This window comes from Diabrotica virgifera, chromosome 6, assembly GCF_917563875.1.
Source record: "Diabrotica virgifera virgifera chromosome 6, PGI_DIABVI_V3a".
In the NCBI taxonomy this organism is placed as follows: Eukaryota; Metazoa; Arthropoda; class Insecta; order Coleoptera; family Chrysomelidae; genus Diabrotica; species Diabrotica virgifera.
This window is the reverse complement of record NC_065448.1, coordinates 213574794-213600478: the sequence shown is the minus strand read 5'-3', so window position 1 is coordinate 213600478 and position 25685 is coordinate 213574794. Positions and strand designations below refer to the sequence as shown.

At 31.6% G+C, this 25685-nt stretch overlaps 1 protein-coding gene across 5 annotated transcripts in view; it reads left to right on the top strand.

The window, feature by feature from the left end:
* Positions 1-25685, top strand: part of LOC126887194 (uncharacterized) — an 85287-nt gene that overhangs the window by 8257 nt on the left and 51345 nt on the right. For all 5 annotated transcript variants that reach the window (XM_050654587.1, XM_050654586.1, XM_050654583.1 and 2 more), the window contains 2 exons: positions 3663-4074; positions 25031-25221. In XM_050654587.1, the coding sequence (XP_050510544.1) occupies positions 3697-4074; positions 25031-25221 (569 nt within the window). In that variant the 5' untranslated portion in view covers positions 3663-3696. The remainder of the gene's footprint in view (positions 1-3662; positions 4075-25030; positions 25222-25685) is intronic.

Sequence of the window (25685 nt, the reverse complement as noted above, 5' to 3'; positions counted from 1 at the left end):
GGCTAGAACCCCACTAAGTTTATATCGATAGAAAAAATTCAATTAAATATCGAAATAATATAAAAATAATATTTTAGTAACATACATATTATTTCAAAAATATATTACTTCATATAAACTGTAAAAGAATTGAAATATCAAATAAATAAATATTACTTATTAATTTTAATGTAAGTATGTAATGTTAAATGGCAGGTTACAAATTTTTGGTGCTGTCTACCCAATGATTTATGTATTATGTATATTATATTGTATAATATACAGTGTGTCTACTTAAGTTGGACACATATATTACGGGACACTTATTTATTTTTAATTTTACGAAATAAAGTTATAAAAAACCAATACAGAAGTAAAAACTTCGAGATGTATTCTGGTATAAAATCGTTTATTTAAAACTATAAAATGTCATGGATTGCAGAACGTTTTCGTTCTAAACAGAACATCTTCAGTGCATCCTGCCGAGTATTTTGAAACTAGCACACTGTAAATAGTGTTAACATCATCGTATATGGTTTACATAATGTAATATATTAAAATGTTATGACTACAAGTCGATGTTAATAGATAAAGTGGAACACATGCTAAAAGAGTGCCATGGTTCCCTGCTCGAAGATGCTAGGTACTTGCCAATTCAATGGGCACAGACCAACAAATTTTTTTTTTTTTAAATAAAGTTATAATTCATAAAAAGTTCTGCATCGTCTAAAACCTACGATTCAATCATCAGATAGCAAATGTTATCTATATTATAGGAGGTATTTTAAAAAATATGAATTTCGCTCAAGATTAAAGTACCTTTTTTTTCACACTGTTGTAAATTATTGTTCCTACGAAAAATTGTTTGGAATTAAAAACTGTGTTCTAATATATGCAATAGTTGTTATTATTATAATTAAATAATTAATAATTATTATAATAATGTAACTATTATCTACATTCTTGTAATAAAAAGAAAATATTTAATTTTTTTCTCAAATTAGAGATACCTACCAATCATCATTTTCATTTATAACTCTTTTATTATTAATTTTACGAACAAAAATTATTCTTCATAAAAAGATCTGTACGGTCTAAAATCCAAGATGCAATCATAAACATAAGATTATATAAAATTGTATCGATTTTAGTCGATGTGTAAAAAATGTGAATTTCGTTCAAGAAATTCGCTCAGTAAAGTGCCTTTATAGCTCACAATATTTAAATAGTAGGATATAATTGCACATTAAACATAATTTTTAATTCTAAACAACTTTTCATAATAGCAATTTTCCATATTAGGAATTTAAATACATAAAAAACAAAGTTTTCGTTATAATAATGCTCGCATTTTTAACTTGTTATATTTAAATTGTAATAAAACGAACTTGATAATAAATTATAATAATAACTTCATTCCCGAAATTCCTTTAAAAATTATTCTGTTAACAAATTTCAAAATAAATATATAAATAGCGTATGTTTTAATTTTCACTTTTTCCTAAAAACTCGAAAGGGTTCTCTTATTTAAATCATCACTTGCTTAGCTTTGATGTTATAAACTTCATCTGGAGCTCACTTGATAGGTATTCTTGAGTACTTTGACAAGTGTTTAGTAAATATATTTTATAAAATGCACCGTTTTCCCGTTATTTGAGCTTGAATACTTAGATTTGGGTACTAGCCGAAAAAAATATACATTCCATCACCTATAACTCACTTTTTATTAATTCTCAAAGGTTTTTCGAAAAATAAATCTCGTTTATTTTTTATTATCTTCAATTTTGGTAATCATAACTATTTTGATAAAACTTACAGTTTTTGAATTATTCACGAAAAACCGCTTTACATCATGCATTTATGTCACGAAAAATTCAAATCTTTGATCTTTAATAACTCAAAAAGTATTGATTTATTTTAGTAATTAGAAGTAACAAATTTTGCTTAAAATTTGTCCCTCTATCGATTAATGGGGTTATTTTTAATAAAATAGTTTTCACCCCCGAGAAGGGGTGGCATCCACCCCCAGGGTAAAAGCGCACGTTGGCACCATATCAGTTTTTTTTCTTGAGTTATGCTCTAACTACTCACTAATTTTCATGCAAATCGATGGAGGTTTAACAAAATAGAAGGTGAAAACATTTAATGACTGACCAACTTTCCCCTTTCATCCCTTATTGCTACTTCCTGTATCCACTGAGGTGTCAGCCTGAAAGGGGTCATAGTTATCAATATACAATAGACACATTTCACATGCCAAACTCCATATTACTTATGACGATGATTTCTCGCCTCTAGCTCTCCGTCTATAATTGAAATGGCAAGTACCTAGTTTTTTCGAGCAGGGAAGCATGTTGCTCTTTAGGCACATACATAATTTAATCTTTTAACATCGACTAGTAGTCACAATATTTTATTAAAATTTATAATGTAAGCCATATATTATGAGGTTACCACCTTCATTGGTGTGCTAGTTACAACTACTTTGCGGAATGCACTGAAGATGTTCTATTCAGAACGAAAACGTTTTGCAATCCATGTGGATGACTTTTAGATGGTTTTTAAATAAACGATTTTATACCAAAATACAATTTGAAGTTTTTACATATGTATAGGTTTTTTTAAACTATGGTATACAGCCAACTATTGGGATTTTCCCATTGATTTTATTATATTTTTACATTATTACGATTTTTTGACATATGTATTTACACATTCACGGGCACGCTACACATGTAGACACATCTTCTTATGGAGTAAATGTCTTTATATGCAGTCGTGTCGATGAATGTGTTAAGTATTATGCCATAATAGTGACATCGTCCATTTGGGCGTGTTGACGTAATCAGTGATTTTTTTAAATAGGAATAGGGGTCGTGTGGTAGCTTATTTGAAAGGTTATTTATTTCTCTATTCAGTAATATAAACCATAATATTATTTATACGGGGTGGCCGAAAAATAATTTTTGGATTAAATTAATTATTGACACAAAAAGAAGAATGTATGTAATTTTTTTAACTCAAAATACATTTTACTGCTGTCAGAAAATATAAAAATATTTATTTTATAAATAAACGTTGCTTTTCGCTTAAATTAAATGTCAAATGTCCACCCACCTGCCTCTTGGCAAACATTTAATTTAAGCGATAAGCAATGTTTATTTCTCAAATAAACATTTTTTTCCATTTTTTGACAGCAGTAAAATGTATTTTGAGTTAAAAAAAATTACATACATTTTTCTTCTTCATGAATTAATTTAATTAAAAAAAAAATTTTGGCCACCCTGTACAAAATAATGATGTTAATGTTTATGTTACTAAATAGAGAATTGAATAACTTTTCAAACGAGATACCACAAGACCCCTATTCTCATTTAAAAAAATCATCTGCATCACTGCAGACTTAATTGGGCACTATGTGAAACTGTTCTAATTTTATGAAAAAAAGTTATTTTTTATAAAAAGTTCTAAATGATCTAAAATCCAGAATGCAATCATAATATCAAATTTTTTAGTCATCTACACAGTTTGTCAATAACATTTTATGTTCATATTTTTGACCTACCTCGTATATGGCTGAATAAATTTAATATTTGATGATTGTACACGTAACGAAAAATCTTACTACATGATTTAAAATTAAAATCAATAAAACATAATCTCTAAAATTTTTATTTTTATAGGTTTATATTGGTCAGAAACTCATAGTCTTTCAATATGGCGGGGTCCAATATAGAAGATAAGATGAAAAATTTAAACTTTAACTCTGACATCAACATACTACTATTAGGTCAATCAGGTGTTGGCAAATCAACGTTAATCAATGCTTTCGCCAACTATCTAACTTTTACTGATCTGAAGGAAGCGAAAAAAAATAAACCAATGGTACTAATTCCTAGCAAGTTCACTATATTTGATAAAGAGGGGGATATGCATGATATTACTACAGGAGATCCAGATCAAAACGAATATATACAAACTGGAGAATCTGCTACCCAAGACGTGAAAACTTATGTTTTTCCAATATGGGATGGGGCAATAAAAATACGTCTCATTGACACTCCAGGAATGATTGATAACAGAGGAATAGATCAGGTAAGAACTAGATTTTTAAATACATAACACCGGTTTATACAAGGTTTCTCCCCATGTGATTTTCTGACGCGCCCCATGGGCCTTTAATTATCCCATGTCACATTTAGGGGAGTGCATATAGATTTTCACTTCGGAAAAAATCAAACAACTTTTTGTAATTTCGTTAAGAAATCTTTAAGAGGATGGGTACGTATTTCCGGCTGCAATGCTATTCAAATGGGGATTCATTTTTTTTCGAATCCTGAGAAAACTAATAAGTATTTTTGACAAATTTAAACGCAGAATGAAAGATTACGTTATTAGCGAGGGCCGAAAGTCGCTGAGAACTTCTATGTTTATTTTAATTAGTTACAGGGGTGAAAAACTAAGAGAAAATTTAGGGTTAGTTTTAATTTCAAATATCTCATTCAAAATAAACTTTTTATTTAATCTAAGGGACTTTCGGCCCTCGGTAATAATTTAGTCTATCATTCTGCGTTTAGATTTTTCAAAAATATTTATCGGTTTTTTCAGGATTGGAAAAAAATTAACACAATGTCCGTGGTAATATTTTCCAAATCTATCTTTGTCATACAACGCACTCAGTCGAATAGAATATTGTCAGCATATTGTCAGTCAGACACTGACAATCAGTGACGATTTTAAATATTTGACATGAATCGGGAATCTTTTGAGTTGTTGATTAAATAATATTGATATATAGTGTATTTGATAAATAATTAATTTAAGACGTGAACTTTATAAAAAGTTATTTATTGTGTATTATTTATGGAAGATAGAAGCAGAGAATACATCAAGATATATTCTGTGATCCAAGTATTTTGTTGTTAAAGATGTTCAAAAGTGTAAGCGTTCCATAGTAACAATATATTATTAAAAAATCACTTAACACTTTTCCTCTTTTCTCAATTGAGTATTAGTTTTTGTTGTAGGTACATATAAATTATTACAATCACTGAATACAAAGTTAGTGAAAAAATTATCACATTTATTAACTGAATTCATAATTTGCAATTATACAAAAAATAACAGTTATCCAAGAACATTCAAAAGCCATCTCTTTAAGTTAGTTATGACATTGTCAAGTAGAATGATATTCTAGTAATATTTACATTTCCATACCAGTGTGAATTTTACTACACGTAATTTGTCATGTAAAGACAGAAAAGGTAGGGATAGCCGTAAAATATTTGCGAATTATGTACCCATGGCCTTAATAAACAACATATCAAAAAGTTCTACTCGAGAAGTGGGTGCTTCATATTTTTTATTAAACAAATGAACTACGCAATTAGATGTTTTTTTAAATAACTCCGAAAATATCAATTTTAGAAAAAAACCATTGAAAAATTCAGAACATTTTACAAAAAAAAACTTTATATAAAGAATTTTCTATTGGCGCAAAGAACATTGGCGCACTGTAAACTAGCGTACGGCGAAGTGCAGGGTTGAGATATTTTAATGTAATTCTTTAACTAATGGATCAAATGAAATTTTACAAATTGAACATGAAAGAAGAATAATTAAGCTGTCTTATGGTTATAATAGAAAGAAATAAAAGGTATGGTCATAAGTACTGTGTGGGCGGAAAGTGAGCTTTACATTAATTTTGTTCAAAAATGATTTAAAAATGTGTAACTAATACAATTTTTCTTATAAAACTCTCAATTTTGCACAACTTACCTTTCAAGCATGTTACTAAATGATGTTTAATTAAAAAAAATCTCAAAAATTATTTCAAATGATATGACGTATCAAAAAATGTAATTTTTGAAATCTTCGTAGTTTTATAGAATTACCACCACATTAAGATGGTATTACTCAAGTTTGAACACATTTATTACAGTTTTGTAAGTACTTTTTTAAAGCTTAGGATGTAATCTTTAAAATGCACTAAATTATTTTACTTTAGAAATGAAATAAACTATTTCTTTTTGAGAAAATTAAGAAAGATAACAAAAATGTAATACAAAAACCGAAAATTACCAGCTAAAAAAATGTTTATACAAAGTGATCAAAACTTTTTTCTGTAAAACTTACCTAAAATACATTTAATAATAAGCTTCAACAATAAAAAATGTTCAGTAAAAAAAATTTTTTTAGCTCTTATACAGTATGTCTGCGTAACTTGGAACCTATGGATAACTTTTTTATTATCAGTTTTACGAAAAAAAGTTATTCTTTATAAAATACTCTGAATCGTATATAATCTAAGATGCAATCAACAAATATCAAATTTAATTAATTTTATACAAGGTATGTCAAAAAATATGAATTTCACTCAAGAGTAAAGTACCTTTACATTTCACAATATCGAAAAGTGTTATTAAGAAAAGTTGTTTGGAATTAAACAATTTGTTTTAGTGTTCAATTACACCCTTCTAATTAAAATATTGTGAATAATAAAGGCACTTAAGGGGGGGGGGTATGGTTTGAAATATTAAATTTTTTTTATTATTTCAAATAAAAGTGCATACTTTCAAGAATACTCTCTGAAAATTTCAAAATAATCGGAGTAAAATTACCAGAGATACAGCGTGTTGAATATCCCCTACCTTCGACTCGCTTTGCCGCGACTTCGCGCCAGCACGCTTGAGCGTAGTGAGAAATGTTAGACAACTGTTCGCCTTCTCTTTTGTAGATTACCCCTCGATTCAAAAAACATATTTCAATGTGCATCACTTTACTATTTGGCAGACAAATAAGAAGATAAAGATGCAGTTGTCAAAACTTTAAACGCATTTTTCTCAAAACTACTTCTTCAAATGCGGTGGACATTGTAACTGAAAAACTACTCGGCTGATCTACCTGATATTTTGTACATATTTTCTTGAGACATTTCATGAGGTAACAACGTCGAGATATTTTTCTTTTTTTGCTTATTTTTTGTTCAACAATAATAAATCTGTTGATTTTCACAAAATTGTACCAAAAATTTCAATTTTTTGATTTCTGAGTGATGCCAAAAATTCAAAAATCATTAAAAATAAAAAACTCGACGTTGTGAACTCGTAAAACACATAAGCTAATTAAATATTTTTGAATTTTTTGTTTCGTATGATCTAGTGACGAGTTCTGATGTCCACCGCAAGATCCATTTTTTTGTGAGCTGCCTGTCGAAATTTGTCATCAATGGCTTACTTTTCAATATCTTGGATTGAATTTTTTTCTAAATATTCTTTGAATTGTACTTAATATGTTTATTTAATTTAAAAATAAAATAATTGTACCATAGCTTCGAAAAAAATTCACAAAAATGTGCTTGATATGTTGATTTCAAACCATACCCCCCCCCCCTCTTAAGAAAAATTCATATTTTTTACATACATCGTATAAAATTAAAAAAGTTTGATATGTGATGGTTGTATCTTAGATTTTAGACCAGGAAGAGCATTTTATGAAGAATAACTCTTTTTCGTAAAAGTGATAATAACATAGTTATCATAGTTGTAATAAAATGTTGATGTGTGTGTGTGTGTGTGTGTTCACAAAGAGGGGATGGCATTAGATGAACTTTTTGCCACAGATATTTGAAAATTGAAGATTGAAGATGTCATATTAAATTTTTATTTTAGAATCTTTAAGAAATTGTATGATAATATCATTAATAGTTTTGGTATTGAAGCTTAGTAGATGTGAAATATTCAGCGGTAAACTTACATTCCGCTCCTGAAGTCTAGCAATTAGTGCTTTCGTATGGTTTTTATTAAGTTCACAATTAAAGATTATATGATTTAAATCTGCAGTAGAGTAGTTATCACATGAACAGAGAGAGTTGATACGCATTCCTATTTTAGCTAAATGTGCAGGAAAATTGCCATGGTTTAATCTTAAGCGACTTAGGGATGTGGAATAAAACCGAGTAACGTGATAATCAAATATGTGTGGGATATTTTGCGGAAGTTGTGGGTATATGTAAGTGTATGGATTCCTCGAAGTTTGTACAAACTTAAGCCAAATAGTTTCCCATTTCTTTCTTAATTTTTTATGTAATTCTGGAATGTAATCGCTGGAGATTGTTAAATCTACTATTTCATTTAAAGTTGCCGAATTCTTTGCCATTTCATCCACTATCTCATTTTCTTTGATTCCAGCATGTCCTTTTACCCAGATAAAGACCAAGTCACTACTCTTATTTTTAAATCGAGCGATTGTCTTTCTAATATGGCATAACAACTCATTGTTGTGTTTTTTGGTTATTGGTTGTGATATTGCCTCAAGAGCAGATAAAGAATCTGATAGTATAACCGTGTCTCCAAAGTTCTGTTCAACCGCGTAAGTTAGGGCTCTTTCAATAGCATAAAGTTCGGCAGTGAAGATAGATGTACATTTAGGTAGTCTAAAAGAATTACCACTTTTTATATTAGAAACATAATAAGCACTACCTACACTATTACATGTTTTCGAACCATCTGTATAGATGTATTTATAATTAGAAAATTCAGATAAGATTAATTTTATAATTTTATTGTTTTGGCATGGTAGGTTTCTATATGTAGGTTTTATGATCTTTGGAAAGATTGCGATTTCCTCAATAGAAAGGTTATATATGGGTAATATTTGTTTAGTGTTAATGCTAAAGTTGTTAGTTTCTAGATAAGCATCTGTAAGAGGGGGAGAAGTTTTAATTCTCCAATAAGAATTTGTTAAGTTATATTCAGTGAGACTGTTAATTTTACTTAATAATTTATGTGAGTCTAAAGTCCTGGTCTTTAATAGAAACTTATTAGACAAGAATTCTCTTCTAAGGTTTAGAGGAGGTTCCTGCGCTTCTGCTAGAATTGCAGCACATGGCGTTGACTTAAACGCACTAATACATATACGTATTGCCTTATACTGAATATGATCGATTTTTGATAAATTAGATTTTGACGATGAACCATATAAAAAGCATCCATAATCAATGATTGACCGAATATACGATTTATAGAACATTAATGCTATCTTTGGGTCGGCACCCCATCTAGCTTTACATATGCAACGAAGCATGTTTAAACCTTTTTCGCATTTGTTGATAATGTGATTCACATGGAGTGTCCAGGTTAGTTTTTTGTCCAAAACCACGCCCAGATACTTATGGTGAGAGGATACATTAATATCAACATTACTTAAATTTATACTGGTAGGGGAACTTAACCTATGTCTAGTGAAAAAGGTGATGCTAGATTTTTCAGGGGATAACGTGAAATTAAAAGCCATAGACCATCTTTTTACACATTGCATTATCAGATCCAAATCGCATAAACACTCATTATATGATTTACGGCTGCTGTATATACAGAAATCGTCTGCATACTGAATAATTTTAATTGTATTATTTGTTTCATTTAACATGTCATGCAATTCTGCAGTATAGATATTAAAAAGTACTGGACTTAGGACTGAACCTTGCGGAATTCCGACTGATAATAATCGAGGGCCGTAAATGTGATTTTCTGAATCTCGAATGAAAACTTCTCTGTCCCTATACAAATCTGTGATTCTTTGTGCGAATTTATAATTTAGACCGTATTTTATGAGCTGAACAGTTAAAATATCAATATCCAGAGTATCATAAGCCCCTTTAATATCTAAAAACAAGCATGCCGTTATAAGATTAACGGAAAGTGCATTCTGAATGTCGGAAACTAATTGAGCTAATGCTTCAGAGGTGCCTTTGCCTCTGCGATATCCAAATTGATTAATAGGTAATAAACAATTACTTTCAAAATGCAATTCCATTCTTAATTTGATAATTCTCTCAAATGTTTTTGTAATGCATGATATTAATGAAATTGGTCTGTAAGAGTTAGGTAGACTTAAATTTTTGTTGGGTTTAGCAAGTAAGCAAATTACAGTTTTTTTTAAACTTTGGTCATATAATCCTTGCAACCACCAACTATTAAAAATATTTAAAAGAATTCCTTTAGCAATTTCAGGCAAGTATTCAATCATTTTATATGTAATGCTATCAAAACCCGGTGCTGTACTTTTAGATTGTTTGATTGCTAATCGTAATTCCTCTAAACTGATAGGCATATAAAATGATTCATTGCATGCTACATTACTATTAAATTTACTGAAGTCGATTTTATTTGATGCAAGTTTGGGAATAAAAAACTCAAAAAAATCGTCCACCATATCAGCTGATATACTGCCCGATCCCGTTGAGTCTTTGTTTGATATTTTTTTTATAAATTGCCAAATTTTAGTAGGGTGCGTGTTTTTATTAATATTGCTTATGAAAGATATCCAGCTATCTCGAGCTTTTTTAGAAAATAGTAATTTAGTTTGACTAGCTACATTTTGATATTGACAATAGTTTGTATAGTTTGAGACACGTTTATACTGGTTCAGGGCTTCTTTTCTGCGACGAAACATATCATAGCATTCGGTATCCCACCATATTGGACGTTGAGTTACTTGTTGTCTTGCTCTTTTTAGGGGAATAGTTGCGGATGCTGCCTCTGAGACCTTTTCCATAAAAATAGAGAAGCTTAGTAGATTGGAGTTTAGATTTTGGTTTGTACTAATTAACGAATTTTCCAGTATAGTGGAGTATGCAGACCAATCAGCTAATTTATCATTCCATTTAGATGCTGGATTTTTATTTATTATAACTCTATCCCTAATAATTTCAAATTTGATTAAGCAATGATCTGAACCTAACGCATCTGGTACGACATCCCATACACAACAATCACTAGCCAAACTAGCAGAGCAAAATGTAATGTCTACCGCCGAAGGTAGCTCTTCTGGACGAGAAATTCTAGTTGGTTTACCATTATTGAGAACAACATAGTTATTGTCATCTAAGGCTTCTACTAATTGATTACCACAAGCTTTATTAATATGAGATCCCCAAAGTGTATGATGGCTGTTAAAATCGCCACAGAAGATAACAGGAGAATTAAATTGCCGAAAGATATTTGACCAATCTGATTTAGAAACATTTAATTTAGGTGGTTTATACACCGATACTAGTATGATATTTAAGGACGGAAATTTAACTGCGCAAAGTTCTAAATCTTTTTTATATGCAAAAGTAATAGGAAAATTTATAAATTTAATGTCTTGGCGAACTGCAATGGCAACACCGCCAAAGCCATTTGCACGATCCTGTCGGATAATCTTATACCCTTTTAGTTTAAAAGAATGGTTTGGTTTTTTGAAGGTTTCTGATAAAGCTATAATATCTACAGGATTATTGTGTAAAAAATTTAATAAACTTGGATGGTTTTTAGAGAAAGAACGAATATTCCATTGGATAACTTTAATGTTTTTACTATTGGGTGTACTTATCTTATTAGTGGATTGAATCATCAGAACAAGATTCAATATCGATTTCTGGAATTAGATTTGAAGGACTTAATATAGAGGAGATCATATTTCTAATATTTTCTTCTAAATTGTAATTTGTTTCGGATGAATCTGAATTAACTACTTGTTTAACTACGGTTATTATCTGACTTGTTAGTTTTTCCTTATATTGGATAAAGTCATCTCTGTGAGGATTTGGTATGATGGGATTATGTGAAGATTTGGTTTTTTTTGATTGAAAATGGGAAGAAGTAGGCAGAGACGGAGAAATAGGTGGAGACTCCGGAGCAGATGGCTTACGTTTTTGCACTTGTCTTTTGGGTGAAGTATTTCGAACAATGGGTTTACGTAGCAAAAAGCTAGAATTTGGAGTTTGGGACGTACTGGGGAGTGGCAGAGAGGGAAAATTAGTGGAATTATTAAGAACTGAAAATCTATTATTTGTAGAAATCTTGGCATAAGATGGATTATCATGCAATCTTTCAGCTTCTTTAAATGTAATATTTTCCCTGGCCATGAGTTGTTTGATATTTTTTTGTTTCTTATATACTGGACAATCTCTGGATGTAGAGCAGTGTTCATTATTTTGGCAATAAATGCAGAATTTTTCGCAAGAAGAGTCTGACGTATGATTTAGGCTAGAACAGTTTCGACAGTGAGAAGATTTGGTTTTACATTGCTTGGCAGAATGCCCATATCGCAGGCAATTAAAACATTGAACAACGGGAAATATATATGGTTCTACAGAGAAATTGCATAAATTAATTGTTATATTTTGAGGAAGTTCATTTCCTACAAATTGAACAATAACCATTTGTCTGTTTACATATGAAATATTACCGTCTTTATCTGTTACCTTTCGTTTCATGCGTTGAACTTGAACCACTTCTTTATTAGATATTATGGCATTTTTTAAATATTCCTCAGAAAAGTATGTGTCAATATTCCTCAACACACCCTTCTTGTGTGTAAAAAATTTGGGTATATACGCTACTAAGTTATTATTAGACATAATTTTATTATTAACTAGATAATTAGCTTTTTCATAAGACTTAAAAATAACTTTAACGCGATTAAGACCAATCGATTTGATATCAAGAACATCGGATTTTATATAATTGTCAGTCAACAAAACGTGACCAATCCGGATTGGGAAAATTCTTCCCAAATGCTTATCAGTACTCTCAATATATACAAAATATGGACCTTTATCCTCAGTTCTATATCTATTATTTAAATCTATAAAATTATTTACATACCTATCCTCCTCTGCGTCCTTATTTTCGGGTGGCGAAGTGCCACCCGAGGTCTCATCCATTATATATTTTTTTAATCACTTACCTAACCTACCTATTATAAACAATAAAGAAAATTAACAAAAGGAACACTAATTAACACAATAACACACAATACACCGAGAACTGCTCGTTTGTATCGTTAAAATCAAACTATTAAACTGCGGAGAATAAAAATTCGTGTCCACACTTTGACAGTTATTTGACAATGCGAAAATGTTGATGAGTATCCGTAATTTGAGAAAAAATTGAAATTGTTTTTTCAATTAGAATGATGTAATTGTATATTTAAACATAGTTTTAATTTTAGACAACTTTTCATAATATCATTTTTTGATATTCTGTCATAAAAGTGCTTTACTCTTTAACGTAATTCATATTTTTGACATAACTCGTATAAAATTGATAAAATTTGATATCTGATGGTTAAGTTTTAGATTTTTGACTATCCAGAGCATTTTATGAAGAATAACTTTGTTGAAACTTTATTATATAATCCAAATTCTAATCTTTGCTTTATTACGCCCCTAAAATTATGTCACATTTAATACACGATTTTGGCCTTCTTAAAAAATCTATCTCAAAAAATGAGTGACAATTCCAAAAATAAAATATTTGTCAATGTTCCATATATTTCAAAAACGATAGCTTTTTCAATTATAATAGTTCATAATTAAGTCCAAATTAATATTTGGGACTTTTTTGTACAATATTAATTCTCGATGTGTCTGGCGTAAAAGCTAAACTTAGCTTTAGTAAGTGTAGTCTTTTTAAATAAACCAATTAGGAAAAAGAAGTAATTTATTCTACAACCAAGAGACGGAGAAAACGGTTTAGGAATAATACCAAAGCGATACTTCTTCATTTGGCCTACATCGAGCCGGATTTTTGACCAGCATAAAACTTATGGAAAGTTCTTCAAGATTATTTGCCGACACAACAACAAAAGGATATACTGGGTGAGATAAGTCCATTTATATACCCTTTGTTTCATTATTCTATTTGGCTATCAGTTATTCAAAGACATTAAAATCAATAAATTCTGTGATTGAAAGACATTTTCGTGTTCAAATATCTTTAATAGAAATGGATGAGTTCAAAAAATATAGAAAAATTGCTAAGTCTTCTCTTACTCGTATGTCTAACTGGTTTATAGCCAAAAGAGACGTAGAATTAGATGTTACCCAGTTCGAGACGCGATTAAGTAGACTTCATTTAATATTTCATGATTATGAAAAAGCACAAAATGAAATCGAATTCCTTGCATCAAATACAGGCAAAGAAGAAAAAGATAGAGAGTTTACAGAAAATCAATATTTCAAACTTGTAAGCGATTTGACCGCTTGTGTTAATAAATTAAAAGCTGCACCTTCTCAGATAAGATCTAGTTCATCCAGTGAGGGTTCTTGTAGTGCTCCAATAGCAGTTCGTCTTCCGGATATAAAAATTTCACAATTCTCAGGTCATATTATAGTTTGTTTTTTAACCAAGAGGAGTGATTCAAATTTACCGCGCCGTAATGCTTGTTTCTAATTGGTCCAACCGCAGGCAAGTTTACTCCACTGTTATTAAATTTTGACACTAATGACATTTATCAAATTTTGACACTTCTGTCATTTTATAGGTTAATTAAGTAAATCTGCGATTTTTTGTGTTTTCTGCATTATTCCTTTAATTTTTAGATTTTTAGTCTACTTTATATAAAAACATTTGTTTTTAGAACTCTTTAGCGATGTGTTAGTATAATCTAATATGTATGGATTATCATCGAAAGCTGATATGATCAACGAAAAAAGAAGATGAATTTGGTGACATTTCTAGTAACTTTCTTGGGTGTGAATCTGTCTTTTTAGTTTACTCCTCTTGGTAAAAAAATCAACATAGAGACTTTCAATCGTTCATCGAGCTCTTCGATGCACTCATAGTGAAAAATGAGACATTAACAGATGTCCAAAAACTTGTGTACTTGAAGAGTTATTTAAAAGGTGAAAGCCTTCAACTTATAGATTCATTACCGATAATTAATGAAAATTTTGTAATCGCGTTAAATATTTTAAAGAAGAGATACGAAAACAAATTCGCCATAATAAATTCTTATTTGCAAGCAATTTTTGATTGTAATGATATTTCTAAATGTAAGTCAGACACATTAAGAGAATTAATCACTACAATTCAAAAGAATATTTTGTCACTAAAAAATTTGAATTTAACTTCCGAAAATTTATTTGACTTAACACTTATATTTATTCTAAAAAAGAAGTTAGATTTTCAATCGGTTAAGGCATATGAATCTGAGAGGAATCACGATGAAATACCTACTTTAAATCATTTCTTAAAATTCTTAGAAAAACGTGCAGTAATTCTGGAAAATGTTGAAATTTCTAGTCCTAAAACTGCCAGAAAAAATATCTCATCTCATTCGACAATGCATGAGGCAACTTCAAATCACCAATTTCAATTAATTTGTATCTACTGTAACAAGGTGGGCCATAAAATTTACACTTGCTCTGAGTTTAAAGATATACCTCATTCTTCCAAATTGCAATTTATTAGGGCAAAGAATTTATGTATAAATTGTTTTGGTAAACACAATTTTTAAGAGTGCAAATCCTCTAAAAAATGTTCTTTTTGCTCCAAACCACACAATTCGTTAATGCACATAAAAATCAGCGAAAATCAACATTCTCCTCCAATGACTAGTAGTAAGAGTCATTCACATTCTCTATATAATAATGGTGCAAATTCTCAACCTAATAGCTACGCAGGTAACCATAGCTCTCTAATCTCATCTAATAGTTCTTATTTAGATAATACTGCTCATTTTCAAAATGGTAATAATTCATCTTCTCATCTCGATAGTAATTCAAATCTTCAAACCCGTTCTCTGGATATCCAACCAGTACAGGAAAATTCAGGAATAACAAATTTTCAAGGTCCTTCGAGAAATTTTACGGAAAATAACCCTACCGCAAATAATCATTCAGCGAATCACTCTGTTCAGTCAGTAAAAAATAGTCATATTCTTCTGGGTACTGCAAAAGTAACCTTACTTGGTAAAAACGCTAATTTCTGCATAGCGAAAATTCTTTTGGACACAGGATCCCAAAATTCATTTATCGTAGAGAAGCTTGTGAACAAGTTACAATTAGATACGTATAACAAGTCAGTACATATTAGTGATGTAACGAATATTCGTATTCGCATTCGCATTCGCGAATATTCGCATGTTTTTGTATATTCGCATTCGCATCCGCATTCGCGAAATTTGTGCGAATGTTTTGCGAATATGAAAACCAGAAAAAAAAATTTTAAGATAATATTAGGTTAATAAAATCAAAATCTATTCACTTCTCATCTTTTTTTATTAAGAAAAGGTAACTTAACCTCAAACATGCAGCTACTCTCAAATGAAAATATGCAGGACACAACAGCAGACAAAGAGACGGAAGATGGAATGAAGCGATAACTCAATGGAGACCTTGGGACTACAAAAGAGAGAGGGACAGACCACAGACGAGATGGTCGAATGACCTAAAAAGATACGCAGGTACCAGATCGACAGCATTAGCACTGAACCGAGACGAGTGGAAAATAAGGGAGAGGCCTACGTTCAACTTTGGACAAATGAAGGGCAATAGATAGATAGAACTTAACCTTGTATCCTAATCACATTATCAGTCTTCACTTTTTTTTATTATTTGGTATTATGTAATAAAGCTTAAGATTCAGATTGATTTACACTAAATATCAATTAACTTTTCATTATAAATTTAGGAAACATTACAAAAATAGAAACAAATTTAAAAAAACTGAACATTCGCATTCGCATCCGCATTCGCGAATGTCGGTAGCAGATATTCGCATTCGCATTCGTATTCGCGAATGTTAAAAAAATGACATTCGTTACATCACTAGTACATATATCAGGAATAGGAGGGAGTGGCTCGACTTGTACTAAAATGTCAGATATAACCATATTTTCCAATTATGATCGTCGAAGAAGATTTCATTTTTCAGTAGTTGTATTACCCGAGATTACTTGTGCTCTCCCTCAATCAAGAATACTGGTGAAAAAATTAAATATTCCGGAACAATTCTTTCTAGCAGACGACGAATTTTTTAAGCCTTCTGAAATTGATATTCTAATTGGTTTGGATGTTTATTACGATATTATTTTACCAAACTTTGTCAGGCTTGGCAAAAATCTTCCAGTCTTACAAGAGTCTCATTTAGGTTTCGTGGTAGCTGGTACAGTTCCTGATCATTTTACTGTATCCAATATATCTGTTACAGACAGTAGTTCAGAAGTTTTAGCTGAATCTAATTCACTTCTTTCCACATTACAATTAGACAGCCGTTTGAAAAAATTCTGGGAAATCGAGGAAATTCCCAATAAATTTTATCTTTCAGAAGCTGATGAGGCATCTGAAAACCTATTCCGTTCTACAACCAAAATTTTACAAAATGGTAGATTTCAAGTAAGTTTGCCGCTGAAATCACCTTCAGAAAATCTAAAGTTAGGAAATTCTTATTACATGGCCAGAAAGCGTTTCATTTCTTTAGAAAATAAATTTAAAACTAATTGCAACTTTTATCAAGACTATAAAAAAGTTATTGATGAATTAATTGACCTTAAACATGCTCATTATGTACCCCTAACTCTGCTAAATGCCAAATCTGAAAATAAATATTTTATTCCGCACTTAGGTGTAGTTAGAGAATCCAGTTTAACAACGCGTTTGCGCGTTGTCATGGACGCCAGCGCCAAAAGTTCCTCAGGGTATTCCTTAAACGACGTGTGTTTAAAGGGATATCAGGTCCAGCCAGAATTGTATGACATTCTATGTAGATTTAGACTTTTTCCTTTTGTATTCACGGTAGATATTAAAAAAAATGTTCCGACAGGTCCTCGTGAACCCGGAACAAACTTTTCTTCAAAACATTTTATGGCGAGAAAACCCTGATGAAGACTTTAAATGTATCCAACTCGATGTTGTAGTTTTTGGAACCAATTCAGCCCCGTTCTTGGCAACAAGGGTTCTTAAAGAAATTGCTTGTCTAAACTATTTAGAATTTCCTCTTGCGTCTGATGCAATTCTGAATCAATTCTATATGGACGATGGCCTTTGTGGTTCATATAATCACAACGAACTTTTCAATTTATACTTTCAATTAAATACCATCTTAAATAAGCATGGGTTTGAGTTGCATAAATATTGTTCAAATAGTGATTATTTTCTTAAAAATATTTCCAAAGACATTTCGGAAAATCAAAAAGCTGATTATGACATAAACATAGATGAAGTCCCAAGTAAAGTTCTTGGGCTAAAGTGGAATACAGCCAAAGATACTCTTCGTATTTCCGTGCCTCAAGAAATCGTGCATGGTCCAGTTACCAAAAGAAAAATACTTTCTATCTTAGCTCAATGTTATGATCCGTTAGGCTTGATAAATCCTGTTATAGTAAAAGGAAAGATACTGATGCAAAAATTATGGTTCAAAAAGTTTCATTGGGACACCGTAATAAACGACGCTTGCATTCTTAAAGATTGGCACAATTTTATTGAACATATCCCCTTGCTTTCACAACAAAAAATAGCTAGACAATATTTTCGTCCGAAAACTATTAGCAAAATAGAAATTCATGGCTTTTCTGATGCAAGCATAGAGGCTTATGGTGCTTGCATTTATTTTCGAGTTCTTTATTCTGACAATGATATTTCTTCTACTTTAGTATCTTCAAAATCTAGAGTCGCCCCACTTAAATCAATTACCATTCCAAGGTTAGAACTTTGCGCTATGCTCTTGCTGGCGAAACTTGTAAACAAAATTCTACAAGTCTTCGAAAATAAATTAGAGTATGACTCAATAAATTTGTGGACCGATTCTCAGGTCGCTTTATGTTGGTGCAGGGCACACCCTAGTAAATGGTCAGTGTTCGTATCGCATAGAGTTGCTCAAATTCAAGAACTGACGCAAAATTGTCAGTGGCGATACGTTAAATCAGCTGAAAACAGTGCTGACATTCTATCACGCTTTTTATCAGCCCAAGAAATTCTGGACAACAAGTTGTGGTGGTCCGGTCCTGCTTTTCTTCTTAATCATTCTTTAGAATTCTCTGATGAACCCCCAATAGCTGATCAGCTAATTACAGAGCACAGAAAAACTCGTTCCAATATACTCACAAACGTCAACTCAAAACCTCCTTGGGAACAATTATTTCAAAAATTTTCTTCTTTTTCTCGATTACGTCGTACTATCGCATATGTACTCAGATTTGTCAATTGTTTAAAAGGAAACAGACAATCTGATCCCCTCACTGTTGAAGAATTGGACCAAGCTCTATATTTTATAGTTCGGCAAGTTCAGCTAACCAATTTTTCTAAAGAAATTTCCGAACTTTCTGCAGACCAGCAACTATCAAATAAACAATTATTATCTTTAAATCCATTTCTCGATGAATTATCAATGCTGAGGATCGTCGGACGGCTTTGTAACGCCTCCATTCCCTACCAACAGAAACATCCCTTGCTTTTGCCACCCCATAATCATACGACCTCCCTCATACTAGAGTACGAACATAGGCGGCTCGGGCATGCTGGTGCTCAAACCGTTCTGAGCAATATTCGTTTACGTTATTGGCCCCTTAATGGGTTCAGAGAGATCAAAAAAATCATTCGAAATTGCAATATGTGTTTTCGATTCAATAATCAAGTCTGCCAACAGATTATGGCAAGTTTGCCCTCTGATCGTGTAAATGTTTCTAGACCATTTCAGAAAGTTGGAATTGATTTCGGAGGATTCTTTCAAATAAAATCCTCAAGGCTTCGTAAATCTCCACTCATAAAATCATACATTGCGGTTTTTGTTTGCATGGTCACCAAGGCAGTTCACATAGAGCTAGTTCTTGGACTGTCTACTGACTCCTTTCTGAACGCTTTAAAACGTTTTGTCTCGAGAAGAGGAAATCCGTCAGTGAGCTATAGTGACAGCGCCACCAATTTTTTTAGGTGCAAAAAATGTCCTACATGAGTTGTACCAATTTTTCAAAACTAATAATAATGTAAATATTATCTGTTACTTTCTTTCACAAAATGAGACTAAGTGGAAATTCATTCCACCTCGATCTCCGCATTGGGGTGGAATCTGGGAATCCGCCATCAAAAGCGCAAAATTTCATATCAAGAGATTGGTGGGTAATGCTTTGTTCACTTCAGAAGAGTTTAACACTATTCTTTGTCAAATCGAGGCAATACTAAATTCTCGGCCCTTAGGTCCAGTTTCTAATGACCCTACAGATTTAACCTGCCTTACACCGGGACACTTTCTGATAGGGTTTCTTCTCACCGCTTATCCTGAAAAGGATCTTTTACATTTAAACGAACATAGACTTTCCACCTTCCAGCAGATTTCTAAAATTCAACAAGTTTTTTGGAAACGTTGGTCGGTTGATTACTTAAATCGCTTTCAGAACCGGCCTAAATGGGCTGAAGAATATTCTAACCTGCAAGTAAATAAACTAGTTTTACTCAAGGAAGATAATGTACCTCCAATGATGTGGCCGTTGGCGCGCATCATTGAAGTATATCCTGGTAAGGATGGCAAAGTCCGTGTGGTTAAGCTCCGTACGGCTTCCGGAGAGTTTATCCGATCCATTTCAAAGCTTTCTTTATTACCAAATCAAACTTAACCTTAAAACGACCAACATGCTTATTTCTAGTTTTGTTACATTCTTCCTAACACTTTGTTTTTTCTGTTTCTGTTACTGTGTAATTTAGTTGAAGCAGGGATGCTTCAACGCGGGGGAGAATGTTGAAACTTTATTATATAATCCAAATTCTAATCTTTGCTTTATTACGCCCCTAAAATTATGTCACATTTAATACACGATTTTGGCCTTCTTAAAAAATCTATCTCAAAAAATGAGTGACAATTCCAAAAATAAAATATTTATCAATGTTCCATATATTTCAAAAACGATAGCTTTTTCAATTATAATAGTTCATAATTAAGTCCAAATTAATATTTGGGACTTTTTTGTACAATATTAATTCTCGATGTGTCTGGCGTAAAAGCTAAACTTAGCTTTAGTAAGTGTAGTCTTTTTAAATAAACCAATTAGGAAAAAGAAGTAATTTATTCTACAACCAAGAGACGGAGAAAACGGTTTGGGAATAATACCAAAGCGATAATTTCTTCAAACTTTTTTTCGTAAAATTGATAATAAAAAAGTTTTCCATGTGGTTCCTAACTACGCATACATACTGTATAAGAGCTTCTGTATAAGAATTTTCAAATTGCAATGCCATATTCGGATTCAGCATAATCAAAAACAAAATAGAAACATATTTGATCAAAGTAAAATGAATGATGAATTTAACGATATTTTTAAAATTATTTATACAAAACAATTGTTATTGTTTAAACAATTAATAAACAATTAGCGGCCAAATCTGCGAGTAGAACTTTTTACTTTAACAAGTATATAAATTAACAAAGAAGTTTTAGAAAAATATAAGCTTGTTTGAATTTTTCCGAAACAATGCATGTTTTCGTTCTAATGAAAATTACCAAAATTACCAATGACAAAACAATGGTTCAAAATATTACTTGGAAAAATTTGATCATTACTATTTTGATAAATTAATTATTTTATTTATTTATGAGTTGTACACACTTCTAACTCTTGTTTATCAAATGTTATCTTTAAATTTCATATCAAAAAGATAATTTGATTTAAATTAGTTTGGCTATTAGGTAGATACAATGTGAGATTGAGATAGTGAATAGAAATAATATATCTTGCTGATATTTTATGATGATAGATTTCATCCTATTGTAATGTTTATTTTAATTTATTTACAGTTTTCTAACACTTATTTTAATTTTTGCAGTTTTCTAAATACATACTACTATTACAAACACAATTAATTTACACATTTTTATACATTTATTTACTTAATAGACAAATTTATTTTACGAACTGACATGATTTATTATCTCTCTCTTTCTCTCTTCTCTCGTCTTATTTATAAAAATAAGATAGATAAAGGCTACCCTAATATTACTATTGCACTGTAAATTTTTCTCACGCTGCCACTCACAGTGTCATCTAGAGAACGAAGTCTTAGCAAATTCAAAATTATTAAAAACTTGGACATATGAAGTATACTAGGACAGGAAAGTCTTTCTAATCTAAGTATTATTTGAACAAAAATAAGCATCCCTTATTAAATACATTTGCAGTTAAGAAGGCTCGAAAAATAATTTTTAGGTACAATACATAACAAATTTTTGCGTGGTTACAATTTTGTTATTACAATACAATTTTTGTTATTTAATATACCTACCTGCTTTTCAATATACGAGTACAGTGCACATATTCTAAAAGTGCCGGTGGGAGATGGCGTCTATGCGCAGTATTATAGTCAGTATATGTATAAGAGAGAAAGTATTCGAAATATGAAATAATAAATTTTATATTATTTGTTAAAATCGATATGTTGGACTTCATCATCATCATCTTTGGCTTTTACAAGTCTTCGTGAGTCTTTGCCGCGTTTACTATTGTCTTCCATTGGTTCAGATCCTGTGGTACTATTTCCCATGGTTTCACTTCCATCTTCTCCAGGTATTCTTTGACTGCATCTTTCCATCTTTTTCTAGGCCGTCCTGCCGATCTTCTACCGTCTGGTCTTTCCCAAAACACATTGCTAATCAGTCAGTCGTCATCACTCTGTACCACGTGGCCTGCACATTTTAGTCTATTGGCTTTTATGTATGTCACGATGTTTCCCTATCCGAAGAGAGTCTCTAATTTAATTCATTGTTGTATCTGCGCCTCCATTCATTTGTCACACTGTCCCTGCAAGGACCATGTTATAACTCACAGGATTTTACGTTACCATACTAATAGTTTATTGATTTCTTTAGACTTATACCTTTTTGTTTATTTTGTTTGACTTAGACCTTTTTTTATCAGTACAGAATTTCAACTACCGGATCTAAAAAATTGCTTACTGAGGTATTATATTTTAGTTGTTTGCTGAGGGTGAGAGGGATCAAGAAAGTTATTAGCAAACCTTCCCCCCCTGACAAAGCTCTATTGCGCCATTTTAGTCTATTGGCTTTTATGTATCTCACGATGTTTCCCTGTCCGAAGAGAGTCTCTAATTTAATTCATTGTTGTATCTGCGCCTCCATTCATTTGTCACACTGTCCCTGCAAGGACCATGTTATAACTCACAGGATTTTACGTTCCCATACTAATAGTTTATGGATTTCTTTAGACTTATACCTTTTTGTTTGTTTTGTTTGACTTAGACCTTTTTTTATCAGTACAGAATTTCAACTACCGCATCTAAAAAATTGCTTACTGAGGTATTATATTTTAGTTGTTTGCTAAGGGTGAGGGGATCAAGAAAGGTATTAGTAAACCCTTTCTCCCCCTGACAAAGCTCTATTGCGCTATTTTAGTCTATTGGCTTTTATGTATCTCACGATGTTTCCCTGTCCGAAGAGAGTCTCTAATTTAATTCATTGTTGTATCTGCGCCTCCATTCATTTGTCACACTGTCCCTGCAAGGACCATGTTATAACTCACAGGATTTTACGTTCCCATACTAATAGTTTATTGATTTCGTTAGACTTATACCTTTTTGTTTATTTTGTTTGACTTAGACCTTTTTTTATCAGTACAAAATTTCAACTACCGCATCTAAAAAATTGCTTACTGAGGTATTATATTTTAGTTGTTTGCTGAGGGTGAGGGGGATCAAGAAAGGTATTAGCAAACCTTCCCCCCCCCCCCGTGACAAAGCTCTATTGCGCCATTTTAGTCTATTGGCTTTTATGTATCTCACGATGTTTCCCTGCCCGAAGAGACTCTAATTTAATTCATTGTTGTATCTGCGCCTCCATTCATTTGTCACACTGTCCCTGCAAGGACCATGTTATAACTCACAGGATTTTACGTTACCATACTAATAGTTTATTGATTTCTTTAGACTTATACCTTTTTGTTTGTTTTGTTTGACTTAGACCTTTTTTATCAGTACAGAATTTCAACTACCGCATCTAAAAAATTGCTTACTGAGGTATTATATTTTAGTTGTTTGCTAAGGATGAGGGGATCAAGAAAGGTATTAGTAAACCCTTCCCCCCCCCCTGACAAAGCTCTGTTAGCTACTTCCGGCCCTGCCTATTTCAATTAAATCGTTCCAATTTGTAGTAAATGATAAAAACGAACAATCAAAAGCGTAAATAAACGCATAGTATCATATAGTATTATTTTGTATATTACTATGCATTATGTTATGTAACATGTAGTGGCACATGCGCAAATTGTTATAATTATATTAATTTATAAAGAATATATCAAAACGTAGGCATCGAAACAATAAAATAGTTGTTAAAATTAATGGATTGTTTTATTATGAACGAAAACCTATTTTATTAAACTATGTATAACTGATATATGAGTACGAGGCTTGTTCAATTGAAACCCATTTTTGATCGAGAAAATATATACCGGCGTTTATATCTACAAACAGTTTACCACTACTACTAAAGCACATATCTCATTGTTTTAACAATCGATGTATCTTTACCCTGAAACAATTCTTCTGGCTGTTGCTCGAAAAATTCTTTAAGGCATTTTTTACTTCTTCGTCCGACTGAAGACGGTTATCTTGTAATGCCTCTTTCAGTGGCCCAAAGATGTGAAAGATAAAAAAGATAAAAGGCGATAAATCGGGACTATAGGGTGGATATTCTTATGTCCTCCATTTCTTTCTTTGTAGATTTTCGCACAAACGCACTAAAATTAACAACACAAAACAAAATTAACAAAACAAAACCATTCAATAGCCGGTATGTCCAACTCTCGCAGCAATGACTGCTCGCAATGTTTGGCATCGAATGAATAAGATGTATTATCCATGCCTAGGGAATAGCCCGATATTCCTCTACCAGCGTCAACCTTAATTGTACCAAATTTTCTAGAGGCCTAGGATGACAGCGAATAGCTATTTTCAATTCATCCCATAAATGCTCGAGAGGATTGAGGTCTGGGCTGCATGCGGGCCATTCCATGCCATTGTATCAATATATTTATCTCTATTTCATGACTTATCTCATTTATCTCTATTTAAGATATTCATGTTTATGAGTCAATCAGTGTTTTTATTAAATTTACAGAAAATTGCGCAGCTCTTGAATTAAGAATCTTGCGCAAGAGTCATGAAAATCGGAATACAAATAAAAAAGTTCTAAATTGTCATACTTAATCAAAAATATTTAGTGGCTGCATTTTGTGCCGGGGATTGTATGTAAAAAACTATGTAAACATTATATCTTTTTAGGACGATATAAATGCCGAAAATATCTTAAGATATATTGCCAATTTACATGAACTGCATGCTATTTGTTTCCTTTTAAAACCTAACGAAGCCAGATACACAGTCTTTTTCCAATACTGTATGAATCAAATTTTTTCACGCTTGGATAAGACGGCATGCGATAATATCATCTTTTGTTTTACACATACGAGAGGGTAAGTATATTTAGCTGTTTACTTTTAAATCGGTATGAGAGTAAACTATATTTTATCATTGCAAGAGAGAAACAATTTTAGTTGAATTTCGCCCAAACTTAGAGAAAGTTCGAGTTCATTTGCCATCCCAATACTTTTTTTTTTCAATCTATTCTGGATAAAAAAATCCAGTGTACATTCGATGGACACAAAGCATTATATGGAAAAAATATATCGGGATGGCTGGGATATGAACTCGAATTGCCCTATCACAAGTTTAGTGTCGTAACCACTAGACCATTTGGGCGATAATGCGACAAAGGCGACCATTTATAACTCTTAACGTGTAATCGAGGAACATTACACTCGAGTTCATGCATACATTTAATTAAAAAAAAACTTTAAAAAACTCTTGATACAAAAATAAAAAACCGCTAAACGCAGTAAAAATGAGTGGCGCACACAATATCCCAGCTACAAGAGTT